Genomic DNA, 18,931 nt, shown 5'->3' with positions numbered 1-18,931 from the left:
ATCATCATGATTACTGATGTTAGAGTGTGTGGTCTATAATCCTTAAGTCCTGTTAGCTTGTCCTTTTTGGGGATGGGCATAATGCTGGAAACTTTACTGCAGACGGGGACCCTGCATAACTGCAGGAGGTGTTGAAAATGCCGGTGAATACAGGAGCTAGCTGATTTGAGTACATTTTAAGGAAGAGAATGCCTCAAGCAGCATCATCATTACATAAAAAAACCCATCCACTTGCAATAGCGTTCTCTTGTCAAGTCAATTTTGCCTTATAAAGCCTGTTGAGATATCGGCACTCACAATTACAAACTATCATAACTCTGAATACTTTTATATAAGTCAGCAGTTCTTAACCGTTTTTGCGAGTGATTTTAAGAATGACAATATTTTGTGTTTTGAGTATGAGTTTTCAGTATTCTTTTCACTCATGCCTATTTGCTTGAAGTTTTCTGAGTGTAATTGACAGGAATTAGTAGTGGAAGTAGTGGGCAAAAAAGTCAAAGGAGCTTCCGTCCATGTCCTACAGGAACGTGTCAAGGGTTATGAAAAAAATCATTGCACATTCTTTTCACTCTACCTAGCTTAATGCTTATCTTCCGGTGTTGTGTTTTTGTCATTGCTCTGTCTCTCTCTCTCGTTCTCTCTCTTTCTCACTCACCCTTTTTCTGCTTTGTTTATTTTCCCTTGTACCCCTGCTCAGCTAGTGCTAGTTTCACAAAGGATGGATGAATGTGGGGGGGTTTTAAACCCAGAAAAAAGCAGTCTTATCTGCTATCATAACACACCACCCAATTTAGCAGGAAACCCAATCCTGATTTGGTCATGGGCACCAGACGCAATTTTCTCTGTTGCCCTGACTCATAGCTTAGCATTATGCACTTAACTTGAACTTAGGTCTTGATTAGCTCAACTCTATCCCTTGTGACTCCAAAGGCAGAGCAAAAGTGTAAGAAAGACAAGGGGCTGACTTTAATGCCAGTAGCTTTTGGTTTAAAGATTTATTTCAGCTGTCTAGCACAATCTAATGGTGTTAAGGGCCAATGTGCTGTCGAGCAGAAGTTGTGTGGGGTTGCTGAGCTAAAAGAGACCACCCACCTTATAACAGCAGAGACTGTTATCCCACGACACACTGACCTCTGTGATTATTCATTATAGGCATACACACTTATTTAAGCACATTACGCTTATGAAAATTTATATTTGTACATAAGCTCACACTACACTTTTCGTTTGTTTGTTTGATTGGTTCCAGTAGCCTGACCTAGCTCTAAAGCCCTACCTTCCCTAGTTGTAAAGCAAAAAAAAAAAAAAAAAAAAATCTATGATATTTCTATCCAAATGGGCATGAAATTCACAAAAGCAATATGTTTTTATTTGTAGACCTCCCTCCCATATTGTCCATACAGACCATGCACTGTGCAAAGGGCAGCTTATCTCTGCTGGCATTTCCAAAAATTTTAATTAAAAAAAGTTAATTTGTATATTCATTGTATATGTTTTTGTTGGTCTTCATCATTATTAAATGAAACATTTCCCAGAAAAATCTTACATCATTATAGTGAAATGCCACTTAAAGGACCCCATTTTGATTGGCATCAGCACTGCATCCCAGCTTCATAGCAGATAGTGTATTCAGCTAATATTTCAGATCTTTCTGAAATGTGACAAACATAAAGACTAAAGTGAATCTCATAGAAAGCAAGACAGAAAACTCTACATGGTCTCTGGTTTGCGTCTAATTATGAACTTGAATGATGTAGCTGAGGGTGAGGAACTATAGAAGTCCACAAGATGAACAAACTTAAAATGGTAGAAGCTACTGGCATGAAATAAGCACAACAAGACTTTTATATCTTGGTTTATGATTTAGTGTCAGTTCCACTTTCCTGTCCAATTTCAGATCAAGCTAGGTAATTCCACCCTCAGTCATTTAGTGTACTGAATATAGATAGCTAAGGAACTGAATCTGGCATAGAGATACCAGAGGCTAACAGCACAGAATAATATAATATGCGTGCGTGCACACTCAAATAATATTGTGTGTGTACACACCATCTGTCAAAAGTTTGTGGAAATTTAGCTTTTCACAATATTTAATTGGGTTTGCAATAACTTAAGACATTTAGTTTAGTTTAGTTTGAGGGAAACAATATCACACGTAAATATTTGTGATAACAAATAAATACCAATTTTTAAAAACCAAATGATATACAATATGTTAGAAGAAAACCTCCCATAACAGCTATAACTGCACTGCAGCATGCACTTTCTTCATACAAACAATCAGCTTTCCCCAGAAATACCCACAGATGCTCCATGCTTCCCGCAGGGATTTGCAGGCGACTTGGTTGGACATCAAACGCATCAATGAAACCATAGCTCCAGACCAGCATGATTGCATTTAAGTTCAGGTGACAGGGCAGGTCATTTCATTACAGACAGTGCTGCTTCCTTCTTGTCTAAATAATAATAATAATAAAAAAAGCTCTTGCAGAGTTGTGGGATATTGTGATTGTGTCCATGATGTGTATATGGCTGTCTCTGTTTGTCTCCTGTGTATATATGGGTGTCTTAGGTGTTGGGTCACAATACTACAAGCCACCAGAACAGCTTCAGAGCCCCTTAGATTATACAAGTCTCCCTTTAGAGTGTACCATGCACCATTTTTCCAAAGGATATTCCGTCAGTTATGACTGTGAAATCCATAGCATATGATTTATATCTTTTTTTTAATACTCATGAAACAGTTCAGTGAGCCCTCGTGCTCTGTGGATGGGGTGGAGTGATCCTGGAAGAGACCACTCCCATCAGGATAGAAGTGTTTCCTCATAGGATAAAGGTGCTCAGTCAGAAGACATTGTATTGATTTGCAGTGACTCTTCTCTTTAAGTGGAAAAGCAAAGCCAAGGAATGGCAGCAAAATGCCCTCACAGCTAAACAGTGCTACCGGACCCCCTCACTGTAGGGCACCAATTCAGCCCTGTACTGTTCGCTTTGTGAATGCCACACATGCACTCACCTACTTGCAGAGAATATAGTGAAGGATGACTCACCTGACCAGTTGACCTTTTTCACATCTCTGTAGAACAGTGCCTTTCATATTTTGCAGCACTTTGCAAATCTTCAAAGATGCATTTGTCTTTGTAATGAGGGGGTTTATGCACTACAGCCCTACTAGACTGTGAAGTTATTGATATAATATTCTTGCTTACAGTTTGATCACATCCTGCTTCACCTAAAGAACAGTTGATTTGTGGATTTTTACATTTCACAGTGATTGACTAGCATTATTCATTGAATTTATGCATCTGAACACAGATGTCACTTTGTGCTCATTTATTCAGGTTTTTCCTTTAATTTGTCATAAAGAGGAAGCTAGACTGATTCAATCGATGTAGATAAATCAAGCTTTGTAGCTTATTTTAGCATATATGAGGTAGGATCAGTAATGTGGTCACTTTCTGCATTCACCATTCACTAACTCAATTTTATTCAATTCTGCTTTGCTTACTTGATTAAAAAGCCACTCAACTCTCTCAATTGGTATTTTCTCTACACGTCTCTCTTCATTTTCATGTCATTTCCTTTATTTCATGCATTCATAAATGTTCAGTAAAAATGCTTACAATTGTAAAAGAAGAAGCAAATTTGCCCCTCATTATTTTAAGAACCATTGGAGGGCAGTGATGAGTGGCAGAGGATGTGAGTTGGGGGTTCTGAGAGAGAGAGAGAGAGAGTGTGTGTGTGTGTGTGTGCTAAATCAAAGCTAGCATGTTGACAGGATTTACATACACATAAGTCACACAAACACACAAATGCATGGAGCTTTTGCCTCCCATCAGGGGTTTAATAGACAAATGACAGGGCAGATCAGTGGGCTGTGGAGTAGAGAGAAGGTTAAGTCTGACCTTTCACCTGCCCTATTAACAGCACAATAGCAGAAGGTGGAAGCCATGCAGATCCTCCTGAAAAGAGATTTCCAATACAGAGGCCCTGATGCACACACCCTACTGGATCTCAAGTCAACAGCCTTTATCCCAGATCACCCCCAAAGTCACAGCAACCCCCACAATCCAGCTTTAAATAAACTAATCCCAGTGTCTAATCACACTGATATTGATTTGGTCTTACTCTAAAACATCTTTCTCTTATGCCAACTAAGTTTCGTGTGGGTCCAGCTGGAGCAGAATACTGTAATGTTATTCTAAATTATCAAAGTAATGTTTTAGTTACTAGGCACAACATATTCAGACACAGTAAATTTATACTGTAAGTATTTTACACATACGAATAATAATGATCATTATAATTATATCTAAATCTACCAGTTGTCATACTAAAATTAAGTAAGGAATAAAACATGAGGGGTGCACTGTTACAGAAAAATTATCAATGGTGAAGATTTTTTTTTCATAACAGCACATTTTAATGCAGAAACATTAGTGACTATTACAAAGCACCGACAGTGGAGACTCCTTCAATAACAGCAAGACCTTTGCTTGTATTTTCTCATTTGTAAGTCGCTTTGGATAAAAGCATTTGCTAAATGAATAAATGTAAATGTAACCTTTTTTTTATCCATGAGTGAATAAGTTGAATAATGTATTATTATTACATTCATGCAAAACTGCTTAAAGAGCATGTTGTTGTAGAAAATTAGTCAACACCTTCTGACCAATCAGATTTGAGAATTCTAGAGGGCTGAGATATAAATACAAATCACTGAACAGAATCATAGAGGATTAGGTTTACATAAATGTAATGTGAAAGTAATAACCATTTGCCCTCATAAGTGTTTAAGGGTTGTCAAACTTCATACTTAAGCTGCAACTCAATCAAGCTGAGCAAAGGAACTTTGGGTTCTGCTCAGTGCTACTTTAAATCGAGCTGAGTAAATTCTCAGTTAGTTATGTAAGTGATGTTTTTCCAGTTGTATACACATTAATATGTCAGGCATATTCTTTTATATGTAGAACTAAAAAAAAAAGTGCCTCACTCTTATAACCACTTGTTAAAAAGTAATGCAGTATAAGATGATATATATTCAACCTGCATATCTTAGAAGAATAATACAATTAAAAATAAGTAAAGGTAGAATAAAAATAGAGTGCCCACTAGCCTTTGGTGCTTGACCCCCTAATTATAAAGAATAAGAATAATAGAAAGATATATCAATATTTTTTTGTTACCTGGCCAATAACTAAATTCAAAATCTATCCACTATAATTATGGATCATCATAGTATTATTCTTTGTGGCATGGTGGTGTAATCGATAGCATTGTCATCTCACAGCTCCAAGTTTTCCGGTTCAGTCCTTAGCTCTGGTTACTGTCTGTGCTGAGTGTCTTTGCATGGTCTGCCCATGTCCTTGTGTCCATATTTCCTCTGGGTTCTCCGTTTTTTTCCCATCTACCAAAAACATGCCTGTTGGTGTATTGCCTATGCTAAATTGCCCTTGGTGTGAATGAGTGTGTAAAGATGTGTGTGTGTGTGTGTGTGTGTGTGTGTGTGTGTGTGTGTGTGTGTGTGCATGGTGCCCTATGGTGTCATATATTTGTACCTCAACATAGCTTTTACAGTTTGGTTTCTTCTACATTAGATGTTATTAGCTGGCACAAGTTGGATGTCATTTAGAAAAGAAGAGAAACATTGCAGTTGATTTACTTTTTAAAAAACAGTTTATTTAAAATGGCCTTATAGCGTCATTGCTTTTAATACCATGAGTCCATGATGCGCCTCATGCTCATGAACCTCATGCCGCCCATTCTCATCATTTCCCTGAAGCTCCTGTACTCTCCAGGCCTGAAGTACCACATCTTGCCTCTGTAGTGGGGGTGCTCATACATGAGCCAGTGGCCATCCATCACATGACAAGACATGCAGCCGTTGGACCAGTGGTAGCGGTTCATGAATGAGTCACAGTCATCGGTCATCTCCATCATCTGGCCCATGAAGTTCTCCCTCTCATAAACCCTCATTCTGTAAGGTCCCTTGTACTGTTCGGGAACAGAAAGCAGTACAGTCACTTTCAGGCAAACTAAAACCCCTGAGCACATAGAACTGTGTTGTCCTTCCCCTAACAAAACATATATAATTGATCAGCTAATTATTGAGTCAAAATGTAAGAAAAGCATGAAACTGTGCAGTGCTGTGGTTTGTGGTCTTGAAATTCAAAACATTACACAGTTGTTCATAATGATCATACCATAGGGATCATGCGGCAAGACCTGATCCAGTTGTTCATACCCCAGCCCCACATGTTCATGTAGTCAGCGTACTCGCCCTTTCTCATGAAATACTGGTTGCCCATGTAATTGGGACGATCGTAGACCATCCAGCACCCACTCTCGACCCTGCAGGAGTAGCAGCGGCTCATGTAATAGGACATATCAAAACAGTCACCGCTACACTCATAGGAGCGGCCCCCGAAGTTCCTGTCCTCGTAGAAGATGATCTGTATTGAGAAGAAAAACAATACATTTTAAAAATTAGGTTTTAAAGTTTTAGTTGATGAAATAAAATTCCTTTCCTTTTTTGCTGCTGTGTACCTTGCCCATCATTTTGACCTGTCAGTTTTTGCTTGTCAGTGCTTGACTGGCTGAACTGATGTCCGGCCTGGTTTAACTCTTGCATTTATACCTGTTCAGACCTAAACAATATAGTACACCTATTGTCTAAACTCCTGACCAAGCAACATAGCTCAGGGGCCCATGGAGCGCTTTACAGCTTTTGCTGTTTGCATTTCATGTGACTTGCTCTTCAGAGACTTTAGAATGTACATCATAGGCAAGACAATGTAGCTCTGTTTATTGTGAAAATACATTGTTTTGGTCTATACATACAGATAGCATGCTAGGATCATCTGTTTTTTGTTACTGTTGTTAAAATACATGATTCCTGAATACCTGACTTCCTGAAATACCTTTTAAAAAAAAAACAAGCTGAGACAAAGAACAGTTACATACAGTTTCAATACAAAAAACTTTCAATGCAAAAGCCTACTAGATGCTAGCCTCATCAAACATTTTTCCCCCACATTGTGGGACATTCAGTTTTGCAGATCAAAAAGGCTTAGTGGTTCAGATGAGCAGTCTGTGCTTATAGGAGCTGGATCACTGACCAAAATGACCACTTACTTGTGTGAGATATCATGGCTTGCTCAGGCATCTTGTCCACTATTCACAAATGTGGATTTAACAAAAAAAACAATCAAACAAACACAAAAAACTTGTAAACAATCCCCACTAATATTCACTATTAGTTAAAATATATTTATTAGAACAATAATTGTCTTTTTTAATTGTCACATTTAATTATCTCTATACTAGGGATAAAACCAATTATGAATACTTTATTTAGTATGAAGAGATAAAGATACAAATAGGAGGCCCACTATTTGTTTTTGTTTTTTCCCCCAGAAAACTTGACAGAAAGGTTCAGAGGCAGCTGGTTAATACTATAGATGTGCAGCATGACTGGGATCCTGTGCGATACAACTAATAAGTAGTGCAAGCAGGAAGTTTTGACTTTCATTTGTGCATGAACAAGTGGTCAGATATAAAGTTGGCAGGACAAACAAAATCCATATTCATTAACATGTATTCCCAGCATTCATTCGTTCATCCTTAGTAACTGCCTGGTCAGGGTTATGTTGATTTAAAGTGCCCCTATTATGCTTTTTCAGATATTATATTTTATGTAGTGTGTTATATAGCTGTTTGTGAAAGTAAAAAATCTGCAAAGTTTAAAAAATGAAAGTGCCCTACAAATGGAGTTAATGACTCCCAAAAGAAAGAACCAATTCTGAACAGCTGAAACGAGTCTTCACTAATTTTAGACTTACTTCCTGTACAGACCTACGTAGGTTTGTAACAATAAAACACTACCTCTGGTCTTCATTGGCTGCTTGTGAACAATGTGTACCTTGACCCGCCCTCAAACGTTGCAGTTGTAGTTGCATCCTGAAAGAGTTAGATTCATGTCTAGAAGATGTTTTCTGTACTGCAAAAGCAAAACCACTTTGCATGGACTCCCAAAGGATGAGGATGTAAAGTGCCAGTTGCCTCTGGATCACAACCTGTAAGTATAATTAATTATAATTAATTATTTATGTATATATTTTCTACCAAGTGTTCCAAATGCATAGTTTTGTGTTGTATACGTGTTCAGCCTGTGCACAGCTGTAGGCCTCTGCTAACCGGCTAACTCGTGCTGTTTTCAAACTACATACAACTTACCACTGAGAAACATCCTGTTCTCATCATGCTTGCGACGGTGGTTCAGATTGATATTCCGATGTCTCACTATCGGACTCGGGCTCAAATTGTTAAGTTAGAACCGACAACATTATTGTATAGTTGAACTTCATATATGGTAATGGTCATTTCCTTTCTGACATAGGCTGTAAGTGGTAGACCAATCACAACAGACTGGGACATCTGATCAATCAGAGCAGAGTAGGTTCTCTGAAAGGAGGAGTTTAGCATGAACAGATCACTGAGCGAGTCGTTTGTGACACAGAGATAAAGACGTGATGCTGCTATGTAAATTATGTTTTTTGATCTTGGATGTATGTAAACCTATTGTATGAGATCTTTAAAACAAAATTAGCCACTTTTATATAGCATCATAGGGGCATTTTAAATTTCTTTACATTTTCCTCTAATTTCTTCACATTTTAGGACATAGAACCAACTAAATTAGTTAGAAAATATTGTACAAGGTATAAACAGGTATAAAAAAAAAAAAATACATACGGTCATGTGAAATCACAAGTACACCACATGGAAATTGTTGGCTGTTTTGACATATTTGGATAAGCAAACATTTGATCATCTTTGAAACAGTGCCTATTAATAAAGTTGATATACGTGAACAAAAACACAAGGAAGATTAGCTTTTTCAATCATGTATTCAATAGAAATATCAATAAATGTGATTTTCTTCTGTGGAAAAAGTAAGTACACTCTTGGCCTCAGAAGCTAGTATTGCCCCCTTTAACAGAAATAACTTCTTGTAGGCGTTTTGCATAATTGTCCACCATGCTTGCAGGATTTTTATTTTTTTTTACCACTCTTCCATGCAATATTCTTTCAGTTGCAATATGTTTGAGGGTTTTCTTGCATGTACTGCCTGTTTCAAATCTCCCACAACATTTTAATGGGATTCAAATCAGGGCTTTGACTAGGCCATTACATAACCCTCCATTTCTTCTTTTTGAGACATTCCTTGATGGATTTGCTAGTGTGCTTAGGCTCATTATCCTGGTGAAAGGTCCACTTTTGGTTCAACTTCAACTTTTGGACAGATGGCCTCAAATTATCTTCAAGCACTCTTTGAAACGATACAGAATTCAAAGTTGAATCAATGAATGCAAGCTCTCCAGTCCCTGAGGCAGTAAAGGAACCCCAAACCATAACATTTCCACCACTGTGCTTCACAGTTGGTATGAGGTGCTTCTCCTGAAAAGCTATTTTTGGTCTATGCCAAACATGTCTGCTGTTACAGTGGCCAAACAACTCCATCTTTGATTTGTTTGTTGAGAGCACATTATTCCAAAAGGCCTGGTCTTTGCCTATATGCTCATTGGCAAACTGTAGTCTTGCAAAGGATTTTTCCTGGCACGCCTCCCATGCAGGTCAAATGTGTGAAATTTCTTTCTGATTGTAGAAGCATGCACTAACACCAACAGTTGCAAGACTTACTAGCACATCCTATGATGAAATTGTGGGGTTCTTGGAGATTTCTTTTTGCATCAGACAGTCTGCTCTTGGGCTAAATTTGCTGGGACACCCAGTCATGGACAAATTGGCAGTTGTTTGAAAACTGCACCATTTGTAAATTATTTTCCTTACAGTGGAATGATGTATTTCAAATAATTTGGAGATCTTTTCAAATCCCTGCCAGACTCATAGGCATCCACAAACTTTTTTCTGAAGGCTCAGAACTCTTCAGACCTTGGCATGATGACACCACACACCTCAATAGCAAAGAGAACACCAGACACTAGTTTTGAGAGGGGTATAAATATGACAGGTTCCACATGTACTTACTAAGCAGGTTATATTTGCTGGCACCCAATGTTGAACACCTGATTCTAATTTTATGGATTTGAAGGTGTGATAAATGTAGGGGTTTACTTACTTTTTCAATGTGACTGATCTGTTTTTTTGTTCATTTAAATTGTGAAGATTATTACAAAATGCCAATTTTAAGTGTCACTTGATAGTGTATCACCTTTATTAATAGGCACTGTTTCAAAGAGGATCAAATGTTGGCTTGAACAAATGTGTCAAAAAAGCTACCAATTTCCATGGTGTGTACTTATTTTTTCACATGACTGTAAAAGAATCAGTGAACTTGACTGATATAGCTGAGGTTGAGTAACTGTCACAGGCGGAATTCACAGACATGCTGACAGCAATGGCATTTCTCCATCTGTTTTGTTTATTGTTTTCCAGTGTTTCCGGGGTCATAGTGGTAGAGTTCATATAAAAAAATACAACCCTCCTTTCAGTTTAGGCTATGCCCACCTCAGGGAAAATCCAAATACAGATACGGATATTTAGAGCACTAAAAAGATACAGTATGTATTGTATGAATTGAAATCAAATGGGCATATTAGTGGCATTTTTGTGAGTCAGATGAACAGAGATTGTGTTTGCGCACCAGACCATATGGCTTTGGGAGACAGCAGTTGATTAAATGTCCTCTGATCAGACAGCTGAAAGTTTCCAGTCTACAGATGATTGCTATCTGAGCGCTGGTTTGTTTGGGTGCCTTCAGAATGTCCATCTTGCGGCCTTTTTCCAAAACACATGTAAGTAATTTACTACAGAGGAAAAGGGAGGCAGGGGTCTCTGTGGGAGTGTCTGTGTGTGCTTTTTGTTCCCTGAACACTGGAAGCCTGATTGAGAAAGGAAAAAAAAAAAAAAACTCTACAAATTTAATAGTAATTTTGGATTATATCCCACTTACTGAGCATGTCCATCTGTAGTCACCCATTAATCATGTTGAGACATCTGTGGCTGGCAACTCTCAGGTTGGAGGAAGCGAGACAATGTGAGAACCCTTTCCCTCTTGAGATATGGCCATGTGGAAGCGACATGCAGTCAATTTTTGCGTACATACCTTTCTTAGAAAAACAACATGGATGGGCATATACTGATGTTTTTAAGCTGTTTTTGACATTTCTTTGCCATTTATTTGAATTATGCCATTTTTAACTGGTTAATGTTTAACATTTAGAAGAACAGGAAATGTTCCCACCAGTGCCGCAGGTTAATTAATGATGATGTCAAGGATAGTTTGTGTTCCCACCAGTGGTGAAAAATACTTGAGTAATTGTACTTCATTACTATACTTAAGTATTATTTTCAGGTGTTTAGATTTTTCTTGAGTGTTATTGAAATTGAATACTTGTACTCGTAGCTAAATACATTTCCAAGTAAAATCATTTTTTACTCCTTACATTTTGTTTAGACCTCCAACACTGCAAAAACTGATATCTTAGCAAGTGAAAATATGTTGAACTTGAGCAATTGTATGGTAATATTTCTTATTTTGAGATTATTATAAGCCAAATATAAGATTATTCAGTCTGTTTATTATTATTATTATTATTATTATTATTATTATTATTATTATTATTATTATTCTATTGGAAGATAATGTGGCTTCTTGCAACAAATAAGTGCTTAACATTTGGAAAAAAATCTGCTAACAGATCAAGGATATTTAAGATTGAACTTACTTAAAATGTGTATAAATAGTTTTAATAATCATATATTCAGTCTATTGCAATCTTATAATAGGAAATACTAGATATATGACCATATTTAAGATATTTTCCCTTGCTAAGATGTCATTTTATTGTCTAATGTTGCAAGATCTTAATTGTTTTTATGATGAAGATGTTCTTATACAGTTTGTTATAGAATTCTGTAATCAACGCTCATGTAGAAAATGGGGTCACATCAACAGGAACATTATTCAATGTGACCACGAGGTACAGTAATAAGGGTATTTTTTCTGTCCCTTAGCATTTCTGTTTATGTTACACCATTGCCACGACTGTATTTGTAGATGTCCTGTCATCCTATTAGTGGTGGCTTTTAGTGGTCACACTCAGAGACCTTTTAGTGCCAGAAAAAATTCTGGCACTAAAATTAATTTATTATTTATATATTATATTATTTTTTATTTTATAAAATGAATCTCTTTAGACATTTGACTTTCTTACAACAGAGCTTTTGGGTGTGCGTGTGTACATGTGTGAGAGAAACAGTGAGAAAGAGAGAATGACTCAGACCAGCTAGCATTCAACAGCATACTGTTGTACTATGAGATGTATAAATGGGGAAAAGCTTCAGTGTGGTCCAAACTGAAAAATTCAAGCTTACACAGGGGATTTCAATAGGAGAATGCTATATTAACTATTTCAAACTGCCCGTAGCCTTTACAGGAAGTAGAGATATAGCCCGTGAACACTAAACCGGATCATACTGTTTTTTAACTCTTTACCCATGACTTCGATTTAAATGCATGAGTTGCAGTGCACAGCTAAGATACTAACAAACAACAGAAGGTCAGAGAATACAGACACATGCGACACACACTGTAACAAAATTCTAGCACCTGTTAACAGGATATGTGAACCATGTGCCCTGACCTTTAAATAAAATAACTGAACACATATACATACATATTCAGAGGAGATGAACCAGTCAGTGAAGGTCAACCCTGAAACTCTGAGGTTAAGGGCAGATATCATCAGCATAGAAGTGTGTGCGTATGCCAAGTGTGTGTCTTGTGCATGTGTACAGTGGGAAGATGATAGAGTCTGACAGTGGAATCTAGAGAAATAAAAGGCAGAGCAAATAAAACTAAAAGCAGACATAAAATAAAGGCCAATGTGTTTCTGAAGCATCCCCCCCACCCCCAACACACATCAGAAGCACATCACACACAGCAATTCACTTCCATTTAAACCAATAATTTAAATCCACACCAGTCATGTTGCACTTGTTTAATGCATCGTCGTTATTTATTTTATTCGCATGTGGGTGAAACATAACCTCCATAGAAATATACTGGTCACTGAATTACACTTTTTTATATCCTGTGAGCATTATGTAACATCATATTCTACAAAAATGTCGTGTACCATGTTTCACTGACATGGTTGTGAATTTGGACGCATCTAATGTGAATTTGGAGGTACAGAAAACATAAAAAATAAGACACGGACCTGCTGAAGAAGCTTCACTCTAATGAGCTGGAATTTCTTAGAGGAAGAGCCTTATCTTATTGGAATGGACCATATGCCTGTTAATGGATTTGCCAAGATTATGGTTTGTGTGCGTCTAGAGGCCAAAGGTTGGTTGCAAACACTGTGTCAACAAGAGATGAATCTTGAAAAGCTTGTTATCTAATTATTTATAAATTAAATTATTTTCATGTTTAAAAAAGGTTGATAAATTTGCAAAATCCACACCTCAGTAAAAAAGCTTATCAAATATGTTACTATATGTCGCAATGGACTGACATGCCATTTAGGGTATATTCCTACTTCATGCCCAGTGTTCCCAGGCTTTTGAGCCACCATGACCCCGATCAGGATAAAATCCTTTTGTGGCAGCCAAGCTGCCATTGGGCCGTCGGATAAATGAGATAAAACACATGTTGCTCTGGATAAGGGTGTCTACCAAATACCATAAAAGTAAATGAAAATAAACAGTCACCAGAATCAATCCTGAATTTGAGTTCATCTCTGTGTGGTGTTTCTGTGCATGCTTTCTCTTTGTCCATGTGGGTTTCCACCAGTTTCTCCTGTTCCCTTCCCCCTACCAAAAACAGTTCAAACTGTTACTAAAAATGAGTAGGAGGTTTTTTTTTTTTTTTTTTTTTTTTAAATGAAACTCATGATTATGCAAATTGAACACATCATCAGGAATGTTGTTGTGTGTATCAGGTCTTTCATCTGCAAACATCTTTGACTTGGGGGCCCAACCATGATTGATCAGACCATGATTTCTGAACTTCTATTCAAGTGGTATTACATTGCAGATGTTCATAGACTTGGTTCATCCAAAGTCATATTGAAGCTCTGCTTCCTCAGTGGTGTTCCATATTGCTTTCCTCTCCTGTGACACTCAGTATGACCAGGGACCACCCCACCAAACCAACTTCAACTTCCATTGTTTGTGACTGTGTGGCAGTTCATTATACCTCACCTTCTTCCTCCTCCAGGCATTCCTCCCATAGCACCATCTATTCTATGAGGATGATATTCTTTGTTTAGTCAGATACCAGTTTTATGTCAGTTCTCAGAGTTGTCTTGCTGATATACTTGCGAATCCTCAACTTCTTCTCCATGTAAACGAACATTTTCCAGGCTCTCGCCAAGATCCCATGGATTCATTCTTCTCCCAGCTACTCACCCACACCTACGAAGGCAATAGTCTCGTTGGAGGGCTGTACCTTTTTGCTGCTAATGATCCTTGTGCTGATTGCTTCTGCATTGGTCTTCAGCACATGATCATGCCACCAGCCCTCATCTAGAGCTTTTGGACAGCAGTTGAAAATATTTTCTTTTCTTGTAGCACAATTGACATTCAGCCATTTCCTCTTTGCCCCGGCACTGTAAGACATCAGTATGAGCTATTGGACCTCCTGGTCCAAGCATCCTTCTGCTTCAGTGCAACTGCTCTGCTGGACCACTGCTCCTTGATACTTGATACACTGTGCCTTCAACGAGCCTTCATTTCTCCTTCTCCTTGGCGGTGTCATAATTGGGGTGTGAACATATTTCCAGTCCTGGCATCCCCTCTTTCACCACTTGTGATGCACTTGGGACTCTGCTTGTAGCACACCATTATCTCTTGTTCTCTATTTCATTCTTCTCCTTATCAACACCCCTGCCTGGACCACTTGTGTAACTTAATGCCTTGTACTGCATCCTCTATCTATGCTATGTCACCTTTAACTCCTTGTCCATGGACCTCAAAGGCAACCACAGCTTTGTGCAGATCCAATAGAGGGAAATGCTACTGAGACGCCTTGGCAACCCCAGCCACCTCCAGAGAAAGTTGCTGATGTTCCTTACAAAGTTCTAAATGGTGGAGATGAGAATGTCATACATCAGCAATGGCCACAGGATCCTTGGTTGAATGCTATGCTGGTAAATCCATCATTTGGACTAGCCAGGCAGGCGTGAACGGTCGAGTGCTCTCAGCAAGCTGTCAAGCTTTGCTTTCTAAACTTGATGTTCCATCTTTCAGCCTGCTGTTGAGCATCTTACCAAGGTTTTATACTGACTTTTTTTTTTTAGATGTTTGGGATCAATGTTCCTATGATGTTGAAGTCAAATCTCTCCATAATTTTACCTCATTGACATTGACTTTGTTGGTTTGAGGCTCATTATTCAAATTTCCTTGATGTGTTGTTGAATTTATGTATATGATTACAGTGATTACAGCATACTTCATCTGTGTTTTCACTGTTTTTGTTTTTTTGTTTTCTTTTTTTTTCTTTTTTTTTTTTTTACCTATGCTCTAGTAGACATCAACTGAACGATGTAATTTGCTCATCTGCTTATGCACTGAATTATATATATCATGGTTGCATCTATCTACACATCACAGGAGAGAAAATTCTAATTGGTTTGAAAAATTTGACCCACCAAAAATTCCCCAAAATCCGTATGACTGAACGCTCTGAAAGGCCCTGAGGGTTCTCTGCTGCTTCTAGTATGGTGAATTCCTCTTTATCAACATTCTCTCTCTACTAATAATCTTACACATTAGAGCAGTAGAAATAGTATTTTGTGATGTTATTTCCTCTGTACGAAGTAAAATCTTAGAGTCTCTCCCGCGTCCTGTTCCAAACATATCAAACATTATTCTGTCAGCATTGTGCCAAAGTCTGGGCTTTACAAGGGAAACCAGGCCAGTCTTTAAAGTGGTATGTTATCAGACACACATGTGCTTTGCATCTTCAAAGAAGTGTGTGTGTGTGTGTGTGTGTGTGTGTGTGTGTGTGTGTGTGTGTGTGTGTGCATGTTCATTTTATGTGTGCCACGTGCCTTCTATGCGTGTGGTCTCAAACTGAAAACCAGGATTTGTGGTCTTTCCCCCCTCTGTCTCACTCTCTGTCTCTCTTTCTGTGTGTGTGTGTGTGTGTGTGTGTGTGTGTGTGTGTTTGTGTGTGTGTGTAAGTGTAAGTGTGCATGGGTGTGGTTGTGTGCTTAGAAATGGTTTTCATAAAGATTTTGTACCAGGAAACAAAACCACTATACTGTGGAACTAAACAGCAAGAGAGAGAGAGAGAGAGAGAGAGAGAGAGAGAGAGAGAGAGAATTACAGCTCTGCCACTGGTAATTGCAGAAATCTACATGTTATATGCTGTAATGGGATGGGCCATATTCTCTCTCTAACTCACTCACTCATGCACACATACACATAAACAGTGAGTTGGTCAAGCATGGTATAAAAACATTAAAATTCTAAACAGCTGTTGAATGCACTGCCTTTCTTTGCTAATTATAAACTATGTGGGTTTCCTCTTCTCTTCACACACACACACACACACACACACACCATCTGTTCGCATGCTGTTCAATTAAAGAAAGGCTGATTTAAGTGATGATGGAGGAGGAGGCCCCCCAAACTTCCAACCGAAGAATTTAAAGTCTTTGCTGCTTCTGCTGAGTTCACCACAGAGAGTGTTGTGTGTTTTATTATTTCCAAAGAAATATTGTTTACGCTAGTTCACTACATCATCAACTCATTCATCACTAGTAAACACACACACACACACACACACACACACACACACACAAACAGAGTAATAAATATGTTTCATATATCCCAGTCTATGCAATTATTGTGGATGTAAGCTTAACTTTGGACACTGAAGGAAATCCAAGAACAGGAATCAGAGGGCGCAGTGGGGACAACTGAAGATATGACCTAGTCTTTAACCAGTCTTCATCTGTCCAGTTTTAATGAGCCTTTGACCACTGTAACCTCAGATTCCAGTTCTTCACTGACAGGAGTGAAAATAGAGATGTTGTAACCCATCTACCTTAAGGTTTTCCAAGTTTTGCATTCTGAGATGCTTTTCAGTTCACCACGGTTGTAAAGGATGGCGAGTTACTTGAGTTATTTGAGTTACTGTGCCTTTTCTGCCAGCTTCAGTCAGTAAGGCCAATATCCCTGGTTCTCTTTGATTAACAAGGACTTTGTGCTCTTAGAAAAGCCATTCACTGGGTGTTTTGGTGTTTCTTTCTTTCTTTTTCTTTCTTTTTTTTTTTTTTTTTTGCTTTTCATACAATTCTATGTAAACTCTAGAGACTTGTACTTGAATCAGCAGTTTCTGAGATACTCAAACCAAACCCAGCTGGCATCAACAACTATGCCAAGTTCAAAATCACGGTCATTGTTGCCCATATTGAGCGTATATTTATTATTTTTTAAATCCTAATAAGACTTTATTTACTTTTCAGTCACACACATTGCTCAATAATTTCTCAAAAAGCTAACCACAAGTTAAATGCAAGCAGGGACTTCACTAAAGTGTTATTCAGCTTCGTATTAGCTTCTAACTGTTGTTACATTCCTCAAACCTGCCTAGACCTCAGTAAATCAATATCGTTTCCAACTTTCTTAATTACTCTTCTGGTTCATTAGAGAATAAGGTTTAGATGTGAAATCTCTGGGGTTTTAGAGAAGGGAAGCCGTTACGCAGTCAGCCAAAGTGTTTACACATTCCTTTCTTTTAATTAAAGGGCAATAAACCAAACAGGTTTTTCTTTTTTACTCTGTATCTCACAAATGGCTTCCAGAACTTTCACAAGGTTATAGGATGCTTTTCATGGTGGGGAGGGAAGTCAAAGCTTATGCAAACACAAAAACAAATTCGCCGGCGTTGGTGCTTTTAGTTGTAGTATTTGCTGATTTTTTTTCTCCTCCCTCTCTTTCTCATGTTCACACCTATCCTATTCTTATTTAACCTAGTGTATGTATTGTATCAGTCCCACAATCTTACTGTGCATGTGTATTGGAATGAATGACTGGTATTGGAATGTATGTGACAAAGCTCAGATTCAGTACACACACACACACACACATACACACACACACACACACACACACACACACACACACACACACACACACACACACACACACACTTTCCCCCGTGAAAACCAGAGGGATGGTGAGATTCCATGCCACTTGACCTCTGTCAAGATGAGACATGGAGTAGAAAGTGAAATGCTATTTCTCATTCTGAGAAACACAGTGAAAATGTTTTGATAGTTTACTTCCACGTCCTTATCACAGGTTGTATTTTATATATGGTGAAGATGGATAGCTTAGAAACACCACTTAAACACCACTGAAACACTTCCAAAGCATTGGATAACTGTGTAATGTTGCAATCAAGTTTAACAGCATACAAAGATATGTAAGGAGTCAGTTCCACTTTATACTGAAGTGATAAACTGTAATTATAACTGTGATTATACATGTGTACACAAAGGGTTCAACTAAAGTGTAGTAAGCTACTGTACATTTGAATGCCAGAAAAATCGTCTTAGCCTAAATTGGGACAATTTAATACTCTTTTAAAAATTTTTGAAGTTAGACAAAGTGGGAAAATAAGTGATTTTGTCAAGCCTGGAGTTTTTTTAACCATAATTTAAATGTGTACAGCAGAAAGCGAAGAGGGGGGAAAAAAAGATGGGCTCGTGTGTGTTCTAAATCATGAGTCCCTGGAGACTCACCTCTTTTCTCCTACATTCTTCTTCTGTGTTTACATGGCTTACTTCTCTTCCCTCTCTTTCTCTTATCTTCTAATGTATTACAGGTGTGCTGAATCACAAGCAGACACTTCAGCAGGCAGTGAGGCCAGTCTGGGTATGTGTGTGTG

General features: G+C 38.1%; 1 protein-coding gene across 1 annotated transcript; it reads right to left on the bottom strand.

Moving 5' to 3' along the window:
• Nucleotides 1–5,695: 5,695 nt before the first annotated feature.
• Nucleotides 5,696–6,631, bottom strand: LOC128603285 (gamma-crystallin M2-like). The gene is made up of 3 exons (XM_053617595.1): nt 6,547–6,631; nt 6,204–6,469; nt 5,696–5,994 (listed from the first exon to the last, which is right to left on the bottom strand). Exons 1-3 carry the CDS (start codon nt 6,629–6,631, stop codon nt 5,710–5,712), a joined length of 636 nt encoding a protein of 211 aa, XP_053473570.1. The 3' UTR covers nt 5,696–5,709.
• Between the last annotated feature and the right edge of the window lie 12,300 nt (nt 6,632–18,931).

This window comes from Ictalurus furcatus, chromosome 28 (genome assembly GCF_023375685.1).
Source record: "Ictalurus furcatus strain D&B chromosome 28, Billie_1.0, whole genome shotgun sequence".
NCBI lineage: Eukaryota > Metazoa > Chordata > Actinopteri > Siluriformes > Ictaluridae > Ictalurus > Ictalurus furcatus.
This window is presented reverse-complemented; position numbering and strand designations above follow the sequence as displayed.

Coding starts and splice junctions, on each gene's coding strand:
- LOC128603285 (XM_053617595.1), bottom strand. CDS start 6,631: ATGCAAGAGTTAAACCAGGCCGGACATCAGTTCAGCCAGTCAAGCACT. Junction 6,470..6,546: donor AGGTCAAAATGATGGGCAAG/GTACACAGCAGC, acceptor AAAATGTATTGT/TTTTCTTCTCAATACAGATC. Junction 5,995..6,203: donor CTTGCCGCATGATCCCTATG/GTATGATCATTA, acceptor GTTCCCGAACAG/TACAAGGGACCTTACAGAAT.